The sequence below is a fragment of the Brachycentrus maculatus genome, unplaced genomic scaffold, assembly GCF_059751285.1.
Source record: "Brachycentrus maculatus isolate JH-2025_06_01 unplaced genomic scaffold, ASM5975128v1 h1tg000176l, whole genome shotgun sequence".
NCBI lineage: Eukaryota > Metazoa > Arthropoda > Insecta > Trichoptera > Brachycentridae > Brachycentrus > Brachycentrus maculatus.
Window position 1 is genome coordinate 1,252,753 of NW_028280928.1, and position 21,814 is coordinate 1,274,566.

The 21,814-nt window shown below is 34.0% G+C and overlaps 2 protein-coding genes across 2 annotated transcripts; one reads left to right on the forward strand and one right to left on the reverse strand.

Moving 5' to 3' along the window:
* The first annotated feature begins 626 nt into the window (after nt 1-626).
* ALiX (programmed cell death 6-interacting protein-like protein AliX) lies at nt 627-17,304 on the forward strand. Its single transcript, XM_088262367.1, has 16 exons — nt 627-845; nt 1,107-1,225; nt 2,611-2,738; nt 3,901-4,054; nt 5,419-5,543; nt 5,618-5,719; nt 6,503-6,725; nt 7,123-7,246; nt 8,020-8,197; nt 8,649-8,843; nt 8,926-9,042; nt 9,635-9,850; nt 11,225-11,374; nt 12,902-13,049; nt 15,196-15,405; nt 16,313-17,304. The coding sequence occupies exons 1-16, from the start codon at nt 640-642 to the stop codon at nt 16,483-16,485; spliced, it is 2,568 nt and encodes an 855-aa protein (XP_088118493.1). The 5' UTR covers nt 627-639; the 3' UTR covers nt 16,486-17,304.
* Nucleotides 17,305-17,743: 439 nt separating this feature from the next.
* On the reverse strand, nt 17,744-21,457 carry ND-MLRQ (NADH dehydrogenase (ubiquinone) MLRQ subunit). The gene is made up of 3 exons (XM_088262368.1): nt 21,282-21,457; nt 20,783-20,929; nt 17,744-17,967 (listed from the first exon to the last, which is right to left on the reverse strand). Exons 1-3 carry the CDS (start codon nt 21,321-21,323, stop codon nt 17,905-17,907), a joined length of 252 nt encoding a protein of 83 aa, XP_088118494.1. The 5' UTR covers nt 21,324-21,457; the 3' UTR covers nt 17,744-17,904.
* Nucleotides 21,458-21,814: the final 357 nt, after the last annotated feature.

Here is a 21,814-nt window from a genome sequence, read left to right on the forward strand (position 1 = left end):
CTTGTAGAAAAACCCTACAAAACATCCTGAAGTTCATACTGAACAAAAATTATATATTTCCGTTGAAATTAAACAATAACTTTGAATACAAATAAAACCATTTTAATTTAATTTTATCTTATCACAAAATAATACATTTACATATTTATATACCAACAAAAACAACCAAGCAATTAAAAATGATAAATAAAATTACCTATTGTATTATCATATAAATTTATAAATGCTTGTAAATCATCTTTCATATATTTAAAAAATATTTACTAATTGCAGACATACTTTTAAAATTTCAGTAGGTATAATGACAAATAAATAAAAAGTAATTACAGTTAGAAACTGTTTATACTTATAGCAGATATTATATATCGGTCAGATTTAAAAAGAAAAATTATTTATACAAATAAAATAGAAAATATTGGTATTAGATTTAAAGGTATTTTTTTTATATTTGTAAATTATTGAAAACACATGCCAAAATTACTTCATTCTTTTGGAACTTCAGTTATAAAGTTGAAGTAAACCATGAACGTTTACACGAAATTTTAAATTTCCCGCTTACCGAAGACCGCAGATTCCTACCGTACCGACAATAAACCGGCTGTCTACTGACAAATTTACAAAGTGACAGTTGCAGAAATCATGGCTGACTTGATATCGGTTCCGCTCAAAAAGCCTTCGGATGTAGACATTGTAAAACCGTTAAAGAATCTCATACAATCTACCTACAGCACCTCCGACAAGCCCGAAGATTACAGTGAAGCTTTAAACGAGCTCAGCAAACTCCGCACTAACGCTATTTGGAAAGTATTTGACAAGTACGAGACCTCTTTAGAGGTTATTTACAGGTATTTTCTGGCTTTGTTGTCTATTGAGTCATCTTCCTCAATTAATTTACTCAATTCAAATTGGTGGACACACCTTTATGGATTTTATTTTCCTTGTTTGATGTTAATTGTTATCGGATGTCGGTTTGTTTTCCAAGGTCATGTTGATTGTTGTGTAAATTTCAATATCTGACTCATGTCAATAGCCTCTGCGTCGCATGATTGAGATAGCGACTTGTGTTAGAAAATTTTCTACCGTAATCTTGTGTTGTTAAATTCCAGCTACTGCGATGAACTGTCCGCCTTGGAATGCAAAATCCCACCACAGGAGGTACAAATCCCTTTCAAATGGAAGGATGCTTTTGATAAGGGGTCTATTTTTGGAGGAAGGATGAGTCTAAGTAAGAATATTTCTCGCTGTTCATAATGTTTTATTTCTTCATTTCATGTTTTATAAAAATAAAAAAAATCGATAAATATTACACACACACTTCCAGACATATGGGGATATTAACCCCTTGTAACCTTTTAACCCCAAGTAACCTTTTCAATATCAGACTTCAAAATGTGCAACTTATGAAATAAACAATCCAGTTCAGTGTCATAATGTTCTATTATGAATATTGCCCATTTATATTACTTTTTTAAATTGATTTCTTAATTCCAACCCTTATTTTAGCATATTGTAGTTTCTATGGATGTATTTTAAAAATAAACTAAATGCTAACTTTAAAAGTGCTTATTGTTTAACAAAATAAACAATCAGTTATAGACATTCAACAATAATAGGGTATTTTCAGTTTCTTCTTTTGTTTGTTAGGAAATATATTAGAAAAGAAAATATTTTAACAATAAGTGAGATGTTAAATATTTTGTATATTAAAAGCATTGTTAACTTTGTGGTATGGTAATATAACACCGTCCTCATCATTCATCGTTGTTGAATTCCAATTTCACTTTGTGTTAAACCACTTAAAAACACTACTACATGACTACCAGTTTCGGAATAAACATTCCATCATCAGGTCTAATGCAGACTTAAGTGAACTAAATGTAGACTAAAATGGGTAGATGAATGATAAGGAGAGTGTTAGATATAAAATATTAAACTCAAGTTATTTGAATTCTCACCATTACACCAAAATAAAAACAACAAAGACTCACTGGTTGACTTGCAAACTAACCTGTCAAGTAATCAATCACATAGATATTTAAAAAAATAAAAATATTGCTTGAATAAAAATGTCAAGTACTGATGTGTATAAATCAATCTCATATCTTTCAAAACATTCACATTCACTCCATGGGAGGAATAGAAAACTTGCACATATCGCTCACTCCCTTCAACACCATCAAATATATAAAAAATCGACAATTTTCAGTTGTGCATGTTTTCTGGATGCCCAGAAAAATTCCTATATCCCAGCAAAAGCGGCATATTTTTAACTTAATATTTACCCACTATAGGGTAGAAAGTGTTGTTTTTGCATTTTGAAGAAAAGGTATTGTTTAATTATTATTTAAATATACTAAATATTTTTCAAATGGAGAAAAAACATTCAGGTTTTACCTAAAACGATCTGTTGCACAGTAAAAAGTTCAATAAGTGGCTTGATATTTATTTTTTACACATTTTATTATATTTTTAAACTTTAAAAACAATCTCCTGAAAAATCAAGTTTTTTTATACATGTCATTGTTGAAAGGAGTGAGCGATATGACAGATTAAGGTTTTTTTCCTGATGTCACTATTTTTTCTGAACAATGTTATCCCATTGTATTATAGCAATATGCTCACTGAGCTACGAGAAGGTTTGCGTGATGTTCAACATGGCCGCCCTCCAGAGCGCCGTGGCAGCTGCCCAATCTGCTGACTCCGATGATGGACTCAAGCTGTCTGCTAAACTCTTCCAGGTAACAACCATTTTAATGTCGTCTTGGTTATGAGGGCAAAGAAACAGCCATAATTGTCTCATTCAACTAACAATTTCTTCTGACAAGATATTGTACAAAGCTATTTTGATAGCATAGCTAAATGAAAATTATTATATTATTTTTTGACATCTCATCAAAGATGAAGAAAAATATGGAAGTCTGGGCATTTACGGGGCTTACGACCGTCATAGGCTGGTTTAAGTGATCACTTTACACACGTGTAACATTCACCAATTCTACCCATTATTGACAACCACACTACTCAAATTCTTGGAAGTTCTATATATATATGAACCAATTTAGAAACCTTGTTCATGAATCACTAAAACTTCACTAGAGACATCTATTGGTGAGATGTAAAGAAGCTTTTTATTAAGCAGAAACTCTTATATTAGTATGTGAGATCCGAATCCCGAATTATAATCACACACATGAGAAACGCCAGAAAATACCATTTTCATTTTTATTATAAAAATTTATTATATAAATTTTATTATATAAATTATAAAAATGAAAATTATTAAATTAAATAAATAAATACTTCCCCAAAATTATGAAAAATATCTAATTAATTGCAGAAATACTGGATTCAAATGCAAATTATTATTGCATTTGTGTGAATTTTCTCTTTAATGACTTGTATCTTGAGCAACTTACTCTAGACAGGACTATGCAACGCCCTACGCAGCATGGATTAAGTAAAATAGTAAATTGTATCCTCACAACTTTATTATCCTCCAAAATGTATGGCAGCCAACACACAAGGGGTATCTCGCTATCTGGATGATTAAGTATGCATTTGGCTGCGCAAGAAGCCGGTTGTGACTGTGCATGACAATATTTATATTATAATTTTACTTTCTTTAGAATATATTTAAAAAATATTTTTAACTTCTTACCTTTCAATAACTCTTTTCTATTACCATATATTTATTTTGATGAAAAACTTATTTTATCAATACAAAAACGGTATTTTAAGCAAAAAATTTAACCATGTCATATATTACCTAGGTTTAAAGAATATTGAATTATGATTTATCACATATTGGACCTTAACCCACAAATATTGGACGCATATTGAACCTTAATCCAAATAATGTCCTCAAAATTTACTTCACGAATTTGATTGTTGTATTTTTAGCAAGCTGCGGGTATCTTCAATTATCTGAAGGCAAATGTGGTGCTCGCGGTTCATCAGGAGACCACTCCCGACCTCAACACCGAGACCCTCGCCGGGCTGGGGCAACTCATGCTCGCTCAGGCTCAGGAAATATATGTCCTCAAGGCCATCCACGGTGAGTCATCTATTCTTATATTGTCCTTGATTCAGATAAAAATAACTAACACTCGTTAATAACACAAAAACAATTGATATGCATAATACTAATGGATATAGAACATCCATGAACATCCTTGATTCAGATCAAAATAATTAACACTAGCTAATAACACAAAAACAATTGATATGCATAATACGAATGGATATAGAACATCCATGAACATCCTTGATTCAGATCAAAATAATTAACACTTACTAATAACAGAAAAACAATTGATATGCATAATATAGACAGGCGTAATTGGGTAGCTGGCTTTGCGGGTTCGATTCCCGCCTTTCTATTTTCCAGCTTGCAATCAAAATATGTATTCCATTTTGACATCTCTTGTATTGCCAAGTCTTGGTATTTACAGGACTTACGACCTATCATAGGCTGATTTAAGTGATAACATTTTCAATTTTTTATGTGGCTTAAAATGTGACCAGTTATTTTATTCACATATGAATTGTATATATGTTATTACATATCAGAAATTTCTTTGATATTTATGGACAGCTGCTTCTAAATACATACTTCTTGGATAAAAATATTTTATCGTGTATTCCTGTCATATAAACACTAAATGTTTCATTGCATCCCACTAGGCGAAATTTAAATTGATATTATTAGAGATAAATCTCATTAGAGTAAATATTAATTTTATGTTCACTATAGAGAGAGTGATTGTACAAGAATATCCTTAACCCTTACTGGTCCAATGTCGAATCTCATTCAACATCGATTTTTTCCCCCTAAGGTCCCATGTCAGATGTTATTCGACATTTTTTTCATCATTATTATTATATATATATATATATATATATATATATATATATATATATATATATATATATATATATATATATATATATATATATATAATAATTAAAAAAAACACTTTGTTTTTTACCACTTGAGTTTTATTAAAGACTACATGTTTCAGAAGTTAAACTTCCATCATTCAGGTCTGTATAATAACTGTTTTCTTTAATTATTGTAACATGTCTTACCACAAAGTTAATGCCGAAACAATAAATAAAATATATATATATATATATATATATATATATATATATATATATATATATATATATATATATATATAAATTCCAAGCTCACATTTTTGTCACTCGTATCTATTACAACAGTATGTGGAGCAGAGGACAAAAGTTTTTTTTCCAATAGGAATGTAACTGTCTACCTAGATTTTTTTTTTAATTTTGGGGCACCGGAAAGGGTTAAAATTCTTTGTTCTAGAAGAATATTTATAATAAGGAGAATTTTACTAAATAGAGTTTTCACGGAAGTTCAACGTTAATTTATTGGTTATGCGTTTTCAGATGAGATGAAAGATGCGATAATAGCAAAACTGGCCAACCAGTGTCAGGAGATGTATACAGAACTTACTCGCACCTTCCAGAAAGAGAGTCTGAGGCCTATCACTGAAAAGGAATGGCTCACCTGCGTAAGTTGTTTCCTTAATAAAGGTAGTGCGCCATCATGTTATCGGAAAAGAAAAACTAATTGTTTTGACTTAAGTTTTCAGCCAAACAGTCTGCTTACCAGGGAGTAGCTCAATATCATCAGGGACTGGTTTGCAAAGCTAGCAAGGCCATCGGAGAGGAGATTAGCAGACTGCAGGTGATAATTTTGTTAATATATACTAGCCTCAAAATAGTGCATATTGTATAAATTCAATATTATTATATAATATGTATGTTCTAAGTATATAGCTGCATATGTGGACTATAATATAAAGTATCTGTGTAATTTTTATAGTCTTTCATATCTTTTTTTTTTTACATATTGTCACATTTCTTTCACACATTACTAGCATAGTTAAAGTAATGTTCTTGTGATATGCAGTTTTTCTGAACTAAACAACCATGGTCCATTTCTAAGACTAAATGGTTAAGAGGCATTGCAACATAATGTTTTCATAAAAAAATATATTTTACTCTGAAATCTTACAAATTACATGTTTTTAAAATGACCTCAATTTTTGTATCTTAAAAATTATATATTTCAGTGAATAAAATTTCTTGAATAGAACTAACTAACTAATTAACCGCGAAGGTAGGCAGAAAGAATAGAACGTAAACAATCTTCGCCTCTTTCCACATTCATGCATCTCATACATACCCATTGATTATTCTGACTCCTTTCCTGACCACTTTCAATTCTTTAAAATACTTGAATCATGCCAATGGACTCTCCTAAAGGACTACTACTATTAGCAGTGTACAACTTAAACAAGCTAGTGCGAGTATACCGTTCTGAGTACCCTAGAAATTACTGATATTCTTCTCCTACAGTGTGTACAGTTCTATTTTTCCTCAATATCCTTTTAATTAATTTAAAAATACTAGATAATTAGATCTTAAAATAACCCCATCAGTTTTTACAGCATGATATTGTTTACAGGATGCTATTGAGCAGATAAAGTCTGCGCAGACCAAGTCCGGGAAGTCCAACTACTTCCAGGAGATGTTGAACAAAGCCCAGAGGAACTATAACGAGGTGAAGAAAGACAACGACTTCATATATCATGAGAGAATCCCGGATGTTTCTCAACTAGAACCCATTGGCAAGGTACTCCTTGCCAAGCCCGCTCCCATCCCGGAAAAATGGAGTTCTAGATTTATCGGTAAGCAAGTTTCATTATTTTCAAATATGTTATGCAGTAAACTATACTTGTTTTGTATATTAAAAAAAAATAATAATCATAAGTAATGTTTGTATAAAATTCTGTACATTTTCACATACCTTTGTCTGGCCAATATCTTGCTTAACCCTTCCCTTACGATGCTAAAAACTTCCGCGCGGTGATATGTATTTTCTACACCATATGGGAATATGATTTAAAAATGGGAAAATGGTAATATTCCTAAATGTAGCTTTTATTGACCACAGTTGAAGTTGAAATGTAACAATTTTATCATGTTCCGGTATTATCTATAAAAAAAGGGGAAAAAACATCGCAAATAGCCGCAATAGTGACACGCCCCCTTTAATGTTAATCATATTTGCCACTTTATTTCCAGATTTGTTTGCCAACATGGTACCAGTGCCTGTGCATCAGGCCATGGCGGCTTTCGATGTGAGGAAGAACGAAATAGTCAACATGGAGATTAATAAGCTCAGAGAGAGCACTCAAACTCTTAACAGGTAAATTGGTTTGTTTGTTCTATATGTTTGCATTCAAATATATCGCTAACTGTGGAAAATTTCTTTAATTTTCTCAACCCTTCTTTGAGGCCCAATATACGATAAATTGCTACTTAATTTTATTTAAACTCGGATAACATTTGACGTATATGAATTTTTTTTTTTAAATAAGTTTTTCTTCTAAATAAATATGTATATGGTTTTGAAAAGAAAAGATTTTTCTGTATGCACTCGTATTCTAAAAAATAAAAGAATATCCAATAAACATTATTTGAAAAAATAAAGTAATAAGTAATAATATAATTAAAAAATTCCAATGTATATATTTTTTGAAGTTGAATTTCAATATAATCGTGGGTATACTGGCGAAAAAACGAAAAAACTCTACTTCACTGTTTGAATAATCCCCGTTATTTAAAGCTTTTAGCCTGAATAGAACTGGAACTTAAAGTTGAATTTACCTTTAAAACCACATAAATATGACATTTCAAACTACTTAATGTATTTTTCCAATTTATAGAACGTTGAAAACTTCATAATTTGCATCATTAAATCAATATGCATATTTTCAGGTTAATGTTTTTTGCCAGAATACCCGCGATATATTCTTTGAAAAAATTGAGCGCCAAAAGACGTCTAGCCCTTAGCGCAGCCGATCGCATTCTAATTGGAACATTCGAGATCTCAGCCTTAATGAAATGGCAAAATATGTCTTGAAAAGTATTACCTTCCTGATCTCGGGGGTGTTAAAAATAAATATTGTTTTGTTGCAGTATTCTGGCCTCCCTAAACTTGCCGGCCTCCATCGAGCAGACTTCCGGCAGCGAGCTCCCGCAGTCCATCCTGGACAAGGCGCAGGCCGTCAAGGCTTCGGGAGGAGTCCAGGAGCTGCAGACCCTCATGAGGGAGCTTCCAGAACTGCTGCAGAGGAATAAGGATATACTGGATGAGGTAAGCCAAACAGACATGTCCTGAAGGAATTATAAATTATGAAATTATTGTTGGATTTAGAATAAGAACTATGGTAGTCTCTTTAACCTTTCTGGGAGTATGGACGTAAATGAACGTCAGTGCGAATTTTTCTCAAAGGAGTATTTATATTAATGAACGTCAAAGTCCGTCTGTCAGTTGGTATGATGAACATAACTTGTATAGCAATGACATCTGTGGACATTTGTATGTAATTGCCATAAAATAAAACCTTTTTAATTTTTTTTACATATTTTCTATCGTCATATTACATACATTTCGTGAAAAAAAAACATGTAAAGAACACACTCTCCAGAGAAAGTTGGACATCAATTTTTGTACTCCCAGAAAGGTTAATTGGACATTTATTAGATTGGCATATGTCAGACTGACAAATAGGTGAATTGTAATAGAAAGCCGTATTTGTCTCCAGTCACAACGCATGCTACGAGAGGAGGAGCAGTCGGACAATCAGCTCCGCTCGCAGTTTGGGGAGCGCTGGACTAGAACTTCATCCGAAAAGCTGACACAGATGTTCATCGCCAACATCTCCAAGTACCGGGAGATCATCGTCAACGCCATGGAAGCTGACAAGGTCGTTCAGGAGAAGTTCGGCAATCACAGACAGGTATGCCTTTATTTTGTGACAGATATCTGAATATCGAGTTCACTTCCGCTTTATTAACGTAATATTTTGCTTGATGTTGTAGGGTATTGAACTCCTGAGCAAAAGTGTAAGTGAACTGGAAGCTGGCGTTCCATCCTCTTCATCCTCTGGAATTCCTGACACTTCAGCTGTGGCTACCTTGAGGAAGCTGATGGAAGATGTGAGTAGTTAGCGTACTTAATGGAAAACTCGTTAATTCCTATTAAGTGGCTATGCAGACTATAACAAAATAAGAAATTTAATGTAAATAAAAAATCTCAAAATTAGATTGCAAGTTTGGATGTCGTAAGATTTCTTGAGTGACGTCCAAAGTTAAATCACCCGTATAATTTGGGCATTGATCAGTAGTTCAATTTAGCCTTCCCTTCCAGGTGAAATGTATTTACTACAATTCAACTCTAAAAACGAGAATATCGATATGAAATTAGTGGCGCATTTCTCCGTTCTCCTTTTAGTAGCCCACAAGTTATCCTTCAAAGCTGTTGTGTCGCTACGCCAGCTATAGCGGCTACTTGCGATGCATTTTTATTTATCATTTTCAGGCATTTACCAGAACTAACATTACAAAATTGTTATATTTCCTTTAAAATAAAAGCAACATTTAGGAATATTCACATTTTTCCCGTTTTAAAATAACATTTTCATATGGTGTACAACATACATATTACTGTTGCACGTCAAAGTTTTAAGCACCGTAAGGGACAGATTGTGAATAAAAAATGGTTTTTAATTCTATCTTGTATGTTACAAAGGTTGAGACCATGAAGGCAGAGAGGGATGTGATGGAGTCAGAAGTTAAGTCTGCCACCGTGGACATGAAGGGTCGCTTCCTGAGCGCCCTGGCGCAGGATGGAGCCATCAGCGAGGCCGCCATGTCCGTGGAGTCCCTCGGGGAACTATACGGTCCACTGCAGCGTCAGGTAGCCGATAGCCTCACGAGGCAAGAGAGGCTGGTCAAGGATATTCAGGTAGGGGTTCTTGTGCACTGCAATTTACCATACTTTTTTTATATTTCTAATATATATATATATATTTTTTTTAATAATAATTAAATATATAATTTATATTTGAAGCACTTACTTTGTAATTCTCCATTTTATAATTAAAATGTAACTTTGTTTTAAAATCACTATAAATTTATCTCTTTAACCCTTATCCGCACCCAATGGTGCATAGGGCACTGATCGATTGACGCAATGTTATCTTGATCGTTAATTATATGAAAGCAAGGTGATCACTCCTGCGCTTCAGGGACCAGTCCAGAGTAATATTAAATAAATATTTGTGAGTAAATTCGCTCATATTTATTCTCACCCCCCCTGGGAATCCAACCCGGGACCTCCAGCACGGTAGCTAAACATGCTAACCATGAGACCACGGAGGCGGACAAATTTTAATTACATTTTAATTATAAAAATGAAATATTTTTGTTTTTATTATTTACAAAAATACTTCAATTACATACTATTTCTGTGAGCCTAAGCGGCTCATTATTAGAAATAAGTATCAAATTGTGGTAGAGTGGGTTCGAACCGAGAAACTCTGACTCAAGATTCCGCGACACTAACCACGGGACCACGACCTGACACACAAATGTAGCTTATCGTAAGTGCGCTTATCATAAATGCACACAGGAACGTTCCAGTTAATTTTATTTCAATTCAAATGGGTTATTTTGCATAGTTTCGTTGAATTCCTAAAAGTAGAATTGTATTCATGATTCCATCACGCCACAAAATAAAGTGTATATTTACCACATAGCAAATTGTAGCAAAATTTTGAGTTATTCCAATAAATAAAAAAATTATCACACTGTGCCAAATACAGTATTGCCTCAAATATAACATGACCATAGAATTTCGGACTAAAATCTTACAATTATGGCAACATAGAAAAAACGTTAAGTCTTAAATGTAATGTGAATGTCAATATTCATATTTGTTTTTTTAAAGAAAAAATCTTATATTGGGGTCGATTTTAAATACCCAAAAAACTGTTTCATATATCATTTCTCCATCTTTTTTTGAGGTTTTTACACACAACACATTTCAGACGGGTATTTTTTACGCCTGCGGACCACTCGTGACGGGATTTGATAATTATATACATATATGTAAGACCTTAACAAAGAGATCGGTAAATAATATTTGTATAAAATCATTGGAAAATTTCTTCTCTTCTGCCTTTGAAATGAGGCCGGCGCAGAAGATAAAAATATCCTTCCCATCCTTAAGCATCAATCGACCGAACGGGTAGAAATACCTTTCCCGTCTGAAGTGTGTTAATATGATTTTAATTAATAGTAAAATATATGCCAATTAAACTCTGCATCTATTTGACAGGATGCCAATTCAATTTTGGTGTCGGAGCGCGGGGGAAGCGGCGGCAACAGGGAGAGCAAGTTGTGCGAGCTGGCGGCCGCTCACGATGCATACCGTGATCTGCTCAGTAACCTGCAGGAGGGGACTAAGTTCTATAATGACCTAACACAAGTAAGTAAACAATAGACTAGATATCTTTTCATTAATTGATTCCGCAGTCACTTTGTGGTAAAATCTATCCATTTTTAATTCATGTTTTACTTGGTGTTTGAAAATGATGCGGAATGCATCGAAGCACGTGTCACGGTAGATTTTAAAAAATAGTGGTATTTACTAAGTAAAACATTAATTAAAAAAACAATAGATATCTATCTAAAAATGTGTTATTTAATACTTTTCTATAATAAAAATCTATACAAGTTGTTAGCCCTTTAAGTGCCAGGAGATATTATAAGTACATATAACTGTTCCCGGTAAGCTGTAACATTTTTAGAAAAGTAAAACCTAACTGATTTTCTTTTCTTGTTTATATATTTAAAGAATATTATGAAGACTTGCCAAATATGAACACTGTGTGGTGTTAAATATGTTCATGTGTTCCACATTTCAAATCATTAAAAATAGTGCTTGACGTAGGGAGAATTAAGCACAAATATGTGACTGTTTACTCTCTGATTTTGTATGGCCGGCATAGCGAGCACGGCATTGTAGGCAAAGAACTGGTTAGAACAATTTTAATTTAAAGGTGTCTCAAGTTGATATGAAACATTTATCGTTCTTCCCTTTTTTATGTAAGAATATGGAAGTCTGAGCGTCCCAGGGCTTACGACCTGGCATTTGGCTGGCTTAAGGATCACTTTATACACTTATAAGCCAGCCAGATCCCAGGTCTGGAGATGTTCAGACTTCCATCTTCTTTCATAAAAAAGAGAAGAATGATACATGTATCGTATCAAGTTTAGACACCTTTAAGTTGACATCTCATCTGTAGGGTGAATAATCCAGTGTCCGATATAATGAATATTATGAATTAATTCTAGTTTAGTTATATAAAATAATAAAAAAGTATATTATTTCGAGAAATAAAAATACTTTGTTTTCTGATCCACTCACACTCAAATGTGAGTGGATCAGGACACAAAGTATTTTTATTTCTCGAAATAATATATCAATATGATCCACAAAGTTAATGCTTTCAATATTCAAAACATAATAAAAAAGTTACTAACCTGGTACACGTGCCAGTATAGATATAACTGCTATTCCCTTTTTCCCATATAAGGCTGAGATAAGCATTACCAATCAAATTAAGAAAGATGTGTTGTAATGGTTTGGTGTGATAATTAGTTAGTTTTTAGTAAAGTCCTTCACCCTGTGCTTATTTACTTTGGTCATTTGTATCCCATCAAACATGTTCCACTTCTAAATCCTAGTATCTGGATTGCCTTGATCTTGCCTTCTTCTTCTTCTGTGGATTGGTCCGCAGCAACAAATGACACCTCCTTCGCCATTCCTGTCTATTATGCGAAACTCTCTTCAATTCCTGATACGTTAAACAAATTGAGAAGTTGCCTTCTTATACAATAATTGATGATAGCATTAACACCGTGTTGATTCAATGTACTACCCTATGCACTATCTGAATCCGTATATGAGTCGTGGAAATTAATTTGAGTATGGATCTCTCTTGCGTCGTAGTTGCTGGTAGTCTTCCAGAACAAAGTGTCGGATTACTGTTTTGCTCGCAAGACGGAGAAGGAGGAACTCATGAAGGACTTCACTCGGGAGACGTCCAGGTCCGCTCCGGGGCCCGCCCCCACTCCACCCCAACACCACACACCCACAGGTATGTGAAAACATAATCCGCACGTTTCTTTTTTTTCATAATGCAAAATTTTCTTTTTCTTGAATGTTTTTTCGCAGATACTTTGTGGCACATTTGAACTTTATAAAATAAAACTACTTTGTTTTTAACCACTTTTTATTGGTACTTTTTTCCAACCTTTTTCGACAAGAACCTTGTCATCATCAGGGTTAAACATGTACTAAATCTCAAACATTAAAATAAATATAGTTAGGTGAGTGGGTGGGATTAAGGAACGGGTAATTAAGTTAGGTTTGGTGGATGGGTTTGTGGAGTTTTTATCACTATCATTTGTAGTAATAAAATTAAAATCAATAATTAAACCATATCCGCTCCCTAAGTGGAGCATATGGAGTCCACAAACTGTCTCCAGGCTTTTCTGTCGGCTGCCAGCTCCTTTGCATCCTCCCAAGTCAGATCCGCATCCCGAAGCTCTGACGAGAACTGCCGACGAATCGTCAGCAGTGGTCGTCCTGGGTGGAGCGATCCTGATGCCTTGTAAAAGAGGCAAGCTTTATTAAGGCTCTCGGGCGGCATGCGGAGTACATGGCCAAGCCAACTGAATCGCCTTTTCTTGACGACAGTTGTGACCAAGTCTCTTCATTCCCCTCAAAGTCAAACCACCGCACGCCTAAAATTCTCCGCAGACACCTATTCTCATAGCTCAGTACACGGAATAAGAATCGTAAAAATATTCAAAATAAGGCTTTTACTTAATTCAGTTGATTGTTAATAAAACTATTGCTTTTTTTAATTTCTAAAATCTGTAAATTTTGTGTCCAAATTTTTATTTATTTAAATGTTCTGCCCGTGAGTTTCAATAATTTTTAACGCAGGAACAACTTATCAAATATGAAACAAGTACTTGCTCATGAGAACAACTCAATAACTTAACTCTTAATGGTGTACTATTTATAAAAATAATAAAAAATTACATAAAAGAAATTTTTAAACCATAATTAACTCTTAGTCTTATTAAAAAAAATTGGCATTAGTCTTTCTTGAAAAAAACAGAAAATGTAGTTACATATTTATTTTTTGCTCAGCATCAAATAATGAAAATTTACTAGGCGGACTAAAATAATAAGTGAGCTAAAAAAAATTTACAAAAATTTTTGGCCAAGTCATTTTATTCTATACGATTTTAGCCTTTTTTTTTTTTTTGCTTCGCATAATACAATTCTGGCAACTCCAAAATAGCTGTTTCCATTTGAACAATCATATTTTTTGGTAATCGCTTTCCACATAGCTATTTTATTTTATTTCAAATTGAGAAACAAGTAGAAGTCGAAGCAAAGCGAGTAGAAGAGGAAGCAATTTAAAGCGCAAACTTGCTCTCCTGGATGAGTAACCCAGGGCATTATTGCAGTTGAAAAGGAATTTTGTGTGTTGCAAATGAGGTCCGACTTAAGTGATTTTTGGCATCAATTAAAACAATATTGACAATTAATACTCATTAGTTATCGTCGTCTTTGTAAGTAATCAATGAGGATACTGCCATAAGAATCCCAAAATCCAGTGGCCGTATCCTTTCTGGTGGTTGTTTGCATCTCTGGTTGCCTGGCGTAAGACGGAGAAAGATCTCCATAAACACAAGCCAACAATTTTCAACACGTCTCTATGAAAATACCATTTTGATAATAAATTTTAACAATTTCTAAACATGGATTGATTTTAAAATGATTTTAAAATGATATGGTTTCAAATATTTGAAAGTGGTCTGGTCTGGAGACAGAATAATCGTCAGGTATGTATGAGGAGATCTATAAATATGGAACAAGAGAAGATTATTTGCAAAGTTCCATTCTCTCAGCCTACCCCTGCAGTGAAATGGTCCTTCACTCTGTGCTCATTTACTTTTGTCATTTGTATCCCATCAAACATATTCCACTCCTAATTCCTAGTACATATCTGGATTGCCTTCTTACATCATAATTAATGGTCGCATTAACACCGTATTGATTCAATGTGGTATCCTATACACCATCTGAATCTGGACAAGAGTCGTGGAAATTATTTTGAGTATGCATCTTTTGCGATGATGAGAGTCGTGCTGGTTGATCCCTCAAAAGATTTTCAACTAGCAAATTGTAATCAAACAGTAAGGATTTGATTTTTCACATTTTAGAACCAAAGAAAGAGGCTCCGGCTCGCCCTCCTCCCCCGAGTGTGGCGCAGGGCAGCCAGGGCGGCCAGGGCACCCTGCCGTACCCGGCGCAGGGACAGGGCGCCATGCCCGTGCCGTACGGGGCCCCCGGTGCTGCACCGTATCCCACCTACATGCCTCCCGCTCAGATGCCACAAGGCTACAACCCATACGGCATGCCTTATCCTAGCAGTAAGTATTGCTTTTACGATAAAAATCCGTATCATTAAAAAATTTTATGACGTAATTTTTTCATGTTAATCGTTAAGAGTGCCAGTATTATATGGCAGTCGAGCTGGGAAGCTGTGTCGCAGAATGCACGTTTCTAAAATTCCAATTCATTAATAACATTCACAAATAAACGAATTTCACTAATTTTTACTGAAATTATTAAATTTATTTTTTCTAAAATCCGTGAAAATGTTAACCAAAAAAAAGTGATGTTGGAAGCGATTGTTAAAGATAACACAAAAATGTTTGTTAAACTCAAAGTAGTGATAGTGGTGATGAAATTAGAATGTTTACCAATCCAAAGATCCATAGTGAAAACTCCGAGGATGAGCCAATTTTACATGACCTTGACACATTCTTGAGAATCAACATTTTATATTATTTTCTCAAATTGCATAATATTAAGTATGTTAATTACAAAATACTATTCCGAGTAGTCTAATATGTTCTCCAGAAAAACCAGAAAAAAATTATAAAATCGATCAATATTTGAGAAAAATATTGTTGATTTTGTACACACCTAATAAAAAGGACCATTTTAAAAAAAAAAGTCTCCAGTCATTTTAGCACACATATAAGGAAACATTCTCAGCACTAAAACAAACAGGCCATACCTAAAGAGCCGTAATACATATAGTAAATGTATATATGAAATAAATATGTATCTATGAATGTATCTATGTATTTATGAAATAAATAAATAAATAATGAAAAAATTAGAAGTTTAGCTTTAGATATTTCTCTTCTTGAGTCAGTACTGAATAATACATAATAACCTTAAGAGTGGATAGGCTTAATGATGAATTACAAATTACTTTCTCATTTTAGCAAAACTGTAATTTGTCAATTTTGATTAAACTTGTTCCAGCTGCAGCGTATCCCGGATTCCCTCAGGGACCGTCGTACCCCAACCATCCCATGCAGTACCCCGCTCAGTACCCTGGCCAGTACCCGGGACAGTATCCCGGGCAGTACCCCCCTCCCCAGCCGCCCCCGGGACAGTACAACCCCTACCAGCAGCAGCCCCCACAGGGCTGGTAATACCTCCCTCGCCTACCATCGCTGCTGATTGAAATGCGCTCGTTAATTTCATTATCCGATACCATATTATTAAGGTCGCTACACAATAATCCTTGTTTATGAACTTTTATTTATTTCCTGTATATTCTCAAACACTTTTGTCCTCTGCGCAATAATAAATTGAGAAAGCAATGATAGAAATTCTGAAGCATGCATTTATTTAAATAACATTGACTAATGTATTTTTTATCAATTTATGTTATCGACAAATGAAATTAATTTGCTGGTATTTTTTCTTAATCTTTATGTAATTAAATGGCACTTGCCATCACAAAATCCTTTGAATGATCTACGAGAGGAAAATTTTATGGTAGCACTCGATAATTATGCTAAAAAGATCCATGAATTTGCTATTTTTTATTAGTTGTATATTTTTTCAATTGCATGTCTAATGTTTCTATTTGTTTTAAAAATCAGGGATGAAATTATTTAAGTAATCAAAATTTCCAATCGACAGTCCAGACGATAACGTAGCTCTACATAATATTAGCATTTAGCTTTATAGTTCTTACTTTTTATAACATATAAATATTATTTCTTATGTTGACGAGACACTCCATACATTGGAGTTTTTAATGTATGTTTTATCAAAGTAAATCAATTATGTAATGAATAATAATTTACTCACAGCTTTGGACTATTGCTTGTAATTACTAGTTAATAAGATAAAATTAAACACAACAGAATAAAGAGCATAATAAACCATAAAGGTTGTCGAAAAGGTGCGATTTACGATTCCCATAAAAAATGATTTTTTATAAATATATATTTACACAATCATTAACTTTTTTTCTTTTAAATATGTACTCCTATTTTTTTATGGAACTGTTGAATACCAAAATTGGTTCAATGTATGTATATGGAATCAATTTTTTACACATATATATAAAAAGAAATGAGGGAAAAAAATTATTATCCAAAAAATATTGTGCCTATAAATATTATTACATATGAAATACGTAAATATATATACAAATAATACAATAACATTATTTTTTATTTAATCCCCATAAAAGTTTGTCATTGAATAATATTATTATATATACGAAAATATAGTTTTACTATATGAAAATACATTTCGCAGCATACCACACATTAGTTAATCATTTCTCTAAAATAATCTTAGTCAGACTTTTAAAAAGGACAATTTACTTCAATACAAAAATCAGAAGTATTACGCACAGAAGAAAAAAAAAATATTTAAATAAAATACACTGAATAACTGTATTAACTATTTTATTTTTTTTTTACATTTAATAGCAGAGGATAAAACTAGCCACAATGGTGAGATTGGGAAAAATATCCTTAACTAAGAGAAACAAATAATATTTTACATAAATAGAAGAAGAAATATCACTGCCGGCACGAGCGAAGAATTATTTAGAAGTCAGGCCTTTCCTTGTCCTCTTGCAGTTTGGAGTAATCCCTTACGGGAGAATAAAACTGAAACAGAAATAATTACTTCATATTAACCACCAAATACCAAAGATGCATATAAATTTTGGGTTTCTTCTATCCTAAACTTAATGTGTCTTGCACAGTATCAGTATATTTTAATAAAGGAATCCTTAGGGTGGTGACTGACCGGAGCCATTTCGTCATAACGTAACACGTTACGATGCGAGCATTCAGGCAGTCAGTACAGCGAGCCGAGCGCTCCATCTATAGTTTCGGATGCTCGTCGCGAGCGATGTTACGACATTACGTTACGACGAAATACTCCAGTCAGTCACCACCCTTAGAGGCAATATTTTTTCGCAAGTGAAAATCTCTGGTAACAAAAGTAAGTATGTCTGCCTCCGTAGTGTAATGGTCAGCACGTTCGGCTACCGTTCTGTAGGTCCCGGGTTTGATTCCCAGGGGGGTTCAAATAAATATAAATGATTCTCCACTGTAATATTTATTCAATATTACCCTGGACTGGTACCTGAAGCGGAGGGCTGATCACCTTTCTTTAATGCGTAAAAAAAAAACGATCAAGATAACACTGTGTTATATGACGCAGTGTGCTCTATGCACCATTTTGGTGCGGCTAAGGGTTTTATTATTTATTATTATTAACAAAAGTAAGTGAATTAATTGAAATCAGAAATACGCATGGCAGCTTCACCTTACCATGTGTAATTTAGAATGCTGTTGGCAATATTGACACCTCGTAAGGATTATGGACACATAACCATAAATTAAAGCGCACGTGATGTAGTGTTTTACGAAAATGGCGCTATATAAATTACCCAAAATGATTATTATTATTATAATAAAGAAAAAATTATAAATAAAACAATCGTTTTTTTACCACACAAGTATTATATTTTTTTATGACTAGTTTTAGAAGTTACACATGCTTCCATCTACGGGTTTAAATATAAACTGTTTATATTTAAGCTCGTGGACGGAAATCTATAGCTTCCAAAACTAGTCTTAACTAAACATAATACTCATGTGGTTAAAAAAAGGGTTTTATTTATAATTGAACCATGCCTTACCACAAAGTAAATGGCGAAACAATAAATAAATTATACAAAGAACATTTTTCTACCCAGCTACTTTTCTTATGTGTATTGGTGATGTGATGACTGGCACACGCTTAAGACACAAATAAATATGGCAAACCACTCGGTGTTTTCTGATTTGCAACCTAGCAACCATGGATATAGTGAGATACTAAATGACAAAAATTGCCAACCTTGTGATATTACACTGTAATGTCACTTCACCTTGAGCCGTCATGATTACTTTTAAACAAAAAAAAAGAAAACACGCAACATGGCATATGAGACTGTTTTCTGATTTTTGCAACAGTGAATGGATCGGAGGGAATGCATGCCTGACAGGAAACACTAAACAATACCAAGAGGTGGAGACAAAACGGATTCTACATCACATCCATTTATTTATAAAGAAATTTGCTTGTCTGTGAATATTTTTAATTTATGAATTTAGAAGAAAAGAAAAAAAAAATCGATTCGGTATAATTAAATCATATTTATTAAAAATTAAGAGAAAAGTTAATACTAAAACAATAATAATAAAACCCTTATCCGCACCCCAATGGTGCATAGGGCACTGCTTCATATAAACGCAGTGTTATCTTGATTGTTTACACATGAAGGAAAGGTGATCAGCCCTCCGCTTCAGGTACCAGTCCAGGGTAATATTGAATAAATATTACAGTGAAAAATCACTTATATTTATTTGACCCCCCCTGGGAATCGAACCCGGGACCTCCAGAACGGTAGCCGAGCGTGCTGACTATTACACTACAGAGGTGGATAACCAAAAGAAGGAAAAGTTAATACCAAATATTTATAAGCAAATGAAAAAAATATCTCTAAAACTGACCCTTTAAAACCTGTCATTACAACTCGACTGTCTTGCCTCGTTTTGCCTTGTTATGGCATTTTCAAACTAATGTATTGTTATGACATTAGTTTGAAAACAACAAGGCAAAGCAATAGACAGGTAAGACCGTATAGTCAGCAAGTTAGGGCACTGGTTAGAATGATTCATCTGTTATTGTGATACCTCCTCTACACAAGTATTTACAAGGCCATCTATCTCATGTTTCTTAACACACTAAGGACGGGAAGGGAATTTCTACCCGTTTGGTTAAAACTTGGCACAATCAGGTATGCCAAATACTTGAAAGCGGTCAGGTTAGAAGTCAAAACAATCGGCGGGTATGTATGAGATGCATGAACGTGAAGAGGCGAAGAATGTTTGCAAAGACAGAGTGGTGTGGCGTTCTATTCTCTCTCCCTCCCCCTGCGAGGAAGCAGTGTGATGGTTAGTTAGTTAGTTTTTTTGGTTAACTGATGCTTAAGGACGGAAACGGTATTTTTACCTTCTGCACCAGCCTCATTTCAAAGTCAGAAAAGAATGAATTATTTAATGTTTTTAAATTAATATTATATACCAATCTCATCGTTAAAGTCTTAACTATATGTACACGATTATCAAATCCTATCGCGCGCGGTTCGCAAGCGTGAAAAACACCCGTCCAAAACATGTTAATGTTTTTTGTTTTTCATCCCTCTAGTGGTTGATTTAACAAACAAAAATAATCCGAGTCACCTCTATGCAGGATTCTGAGAAGAATGTAGAAATGTGGACACAAAAATAGACAAGTAATTCTAATCAGCGCCAAGGTCCGACCATGTGGTCACTAGTATATAACTTTGTGTGCCAAGCTTGTCAGACTAGGTTAGGTTAGGTCTGGTCAAAATTGGGGTTGATATCTGGTAAACATTCAGCGTACCTTCTGCTGCTTGTTCTTGAAGGCTTCCCAGGGCTCAGGATTGGTCTTTTTGTTCCATGTCACCTCGGGACTGTGCACAGCCAAACGGATGGTGTAGAACAGGGCGCCTCCCATCCCCAACGCCGTGAAGAAGAACAGCGGCAGCAGCTAAAGATAAAAATATTATATTATAAATATTACAAATATTAGAAAGCCCTTATCTTATTGAATTTATTAAAAACATATCAATTACTTTAAATAGATAAGATTACAAATATCGCCAAATTGATAAAACGCTGCTGCATTGAGTTCGACGATCTGATTTTTTTTTAAATCAGTCATCACCCAAAATTGGGCACGCGTTGAGCATTTGTATTCCGTTACCACTCAAAACATCCCGTTCATTCTCGATCGGATAAATAAACCATTCAGTGGCAGTGTGAGAGTTGAGAAATTATGTAAGTCTCCTGCACGCAATAACTGTCAGATTAAAAGTGTAAAACAATGTAAAGTTTCTTACGGAGGGGTTCTTCTTCAAACTGGCTATGCTTAAGCCCTGCATTTTTACGATTTTTCAATTACTACTTCGTTATATTTAAAACTGGCAGAACCTGCTTCCAGACAGATCCACAAAAATTTGCAAAACTAAAATATCAATCGCCGATCGCCACTTCACAAATTTTTCCACGCCTGTGTGACCTGTAAGGAAAAAGTACTTAACTATAAACCATAACCATTACTAATAGAACGGGGTTTGTTGTTATTTAAATATTTCACGTTACTATTACTTTCATCATACTCATATTTAACTAACTAACTAACTAACCATCACGCCGCTTCCCCGCAGGGGTAGGCAGAGAGAATCGAACGCCACACCACTCTGTCTTTGCAAACATTCTTCGTCTCTTCTACATTCATGCATCTCTTCATACATACCCGACGATTATTACGACTCCTGACCCGGCCGCTTTCAAGCATTTGACATACCTGATTGTGCCAGGTTTTCCTCGGTCTTCCTCATATTTTATCAAGCAATAATGTCGTAGGGGTGAG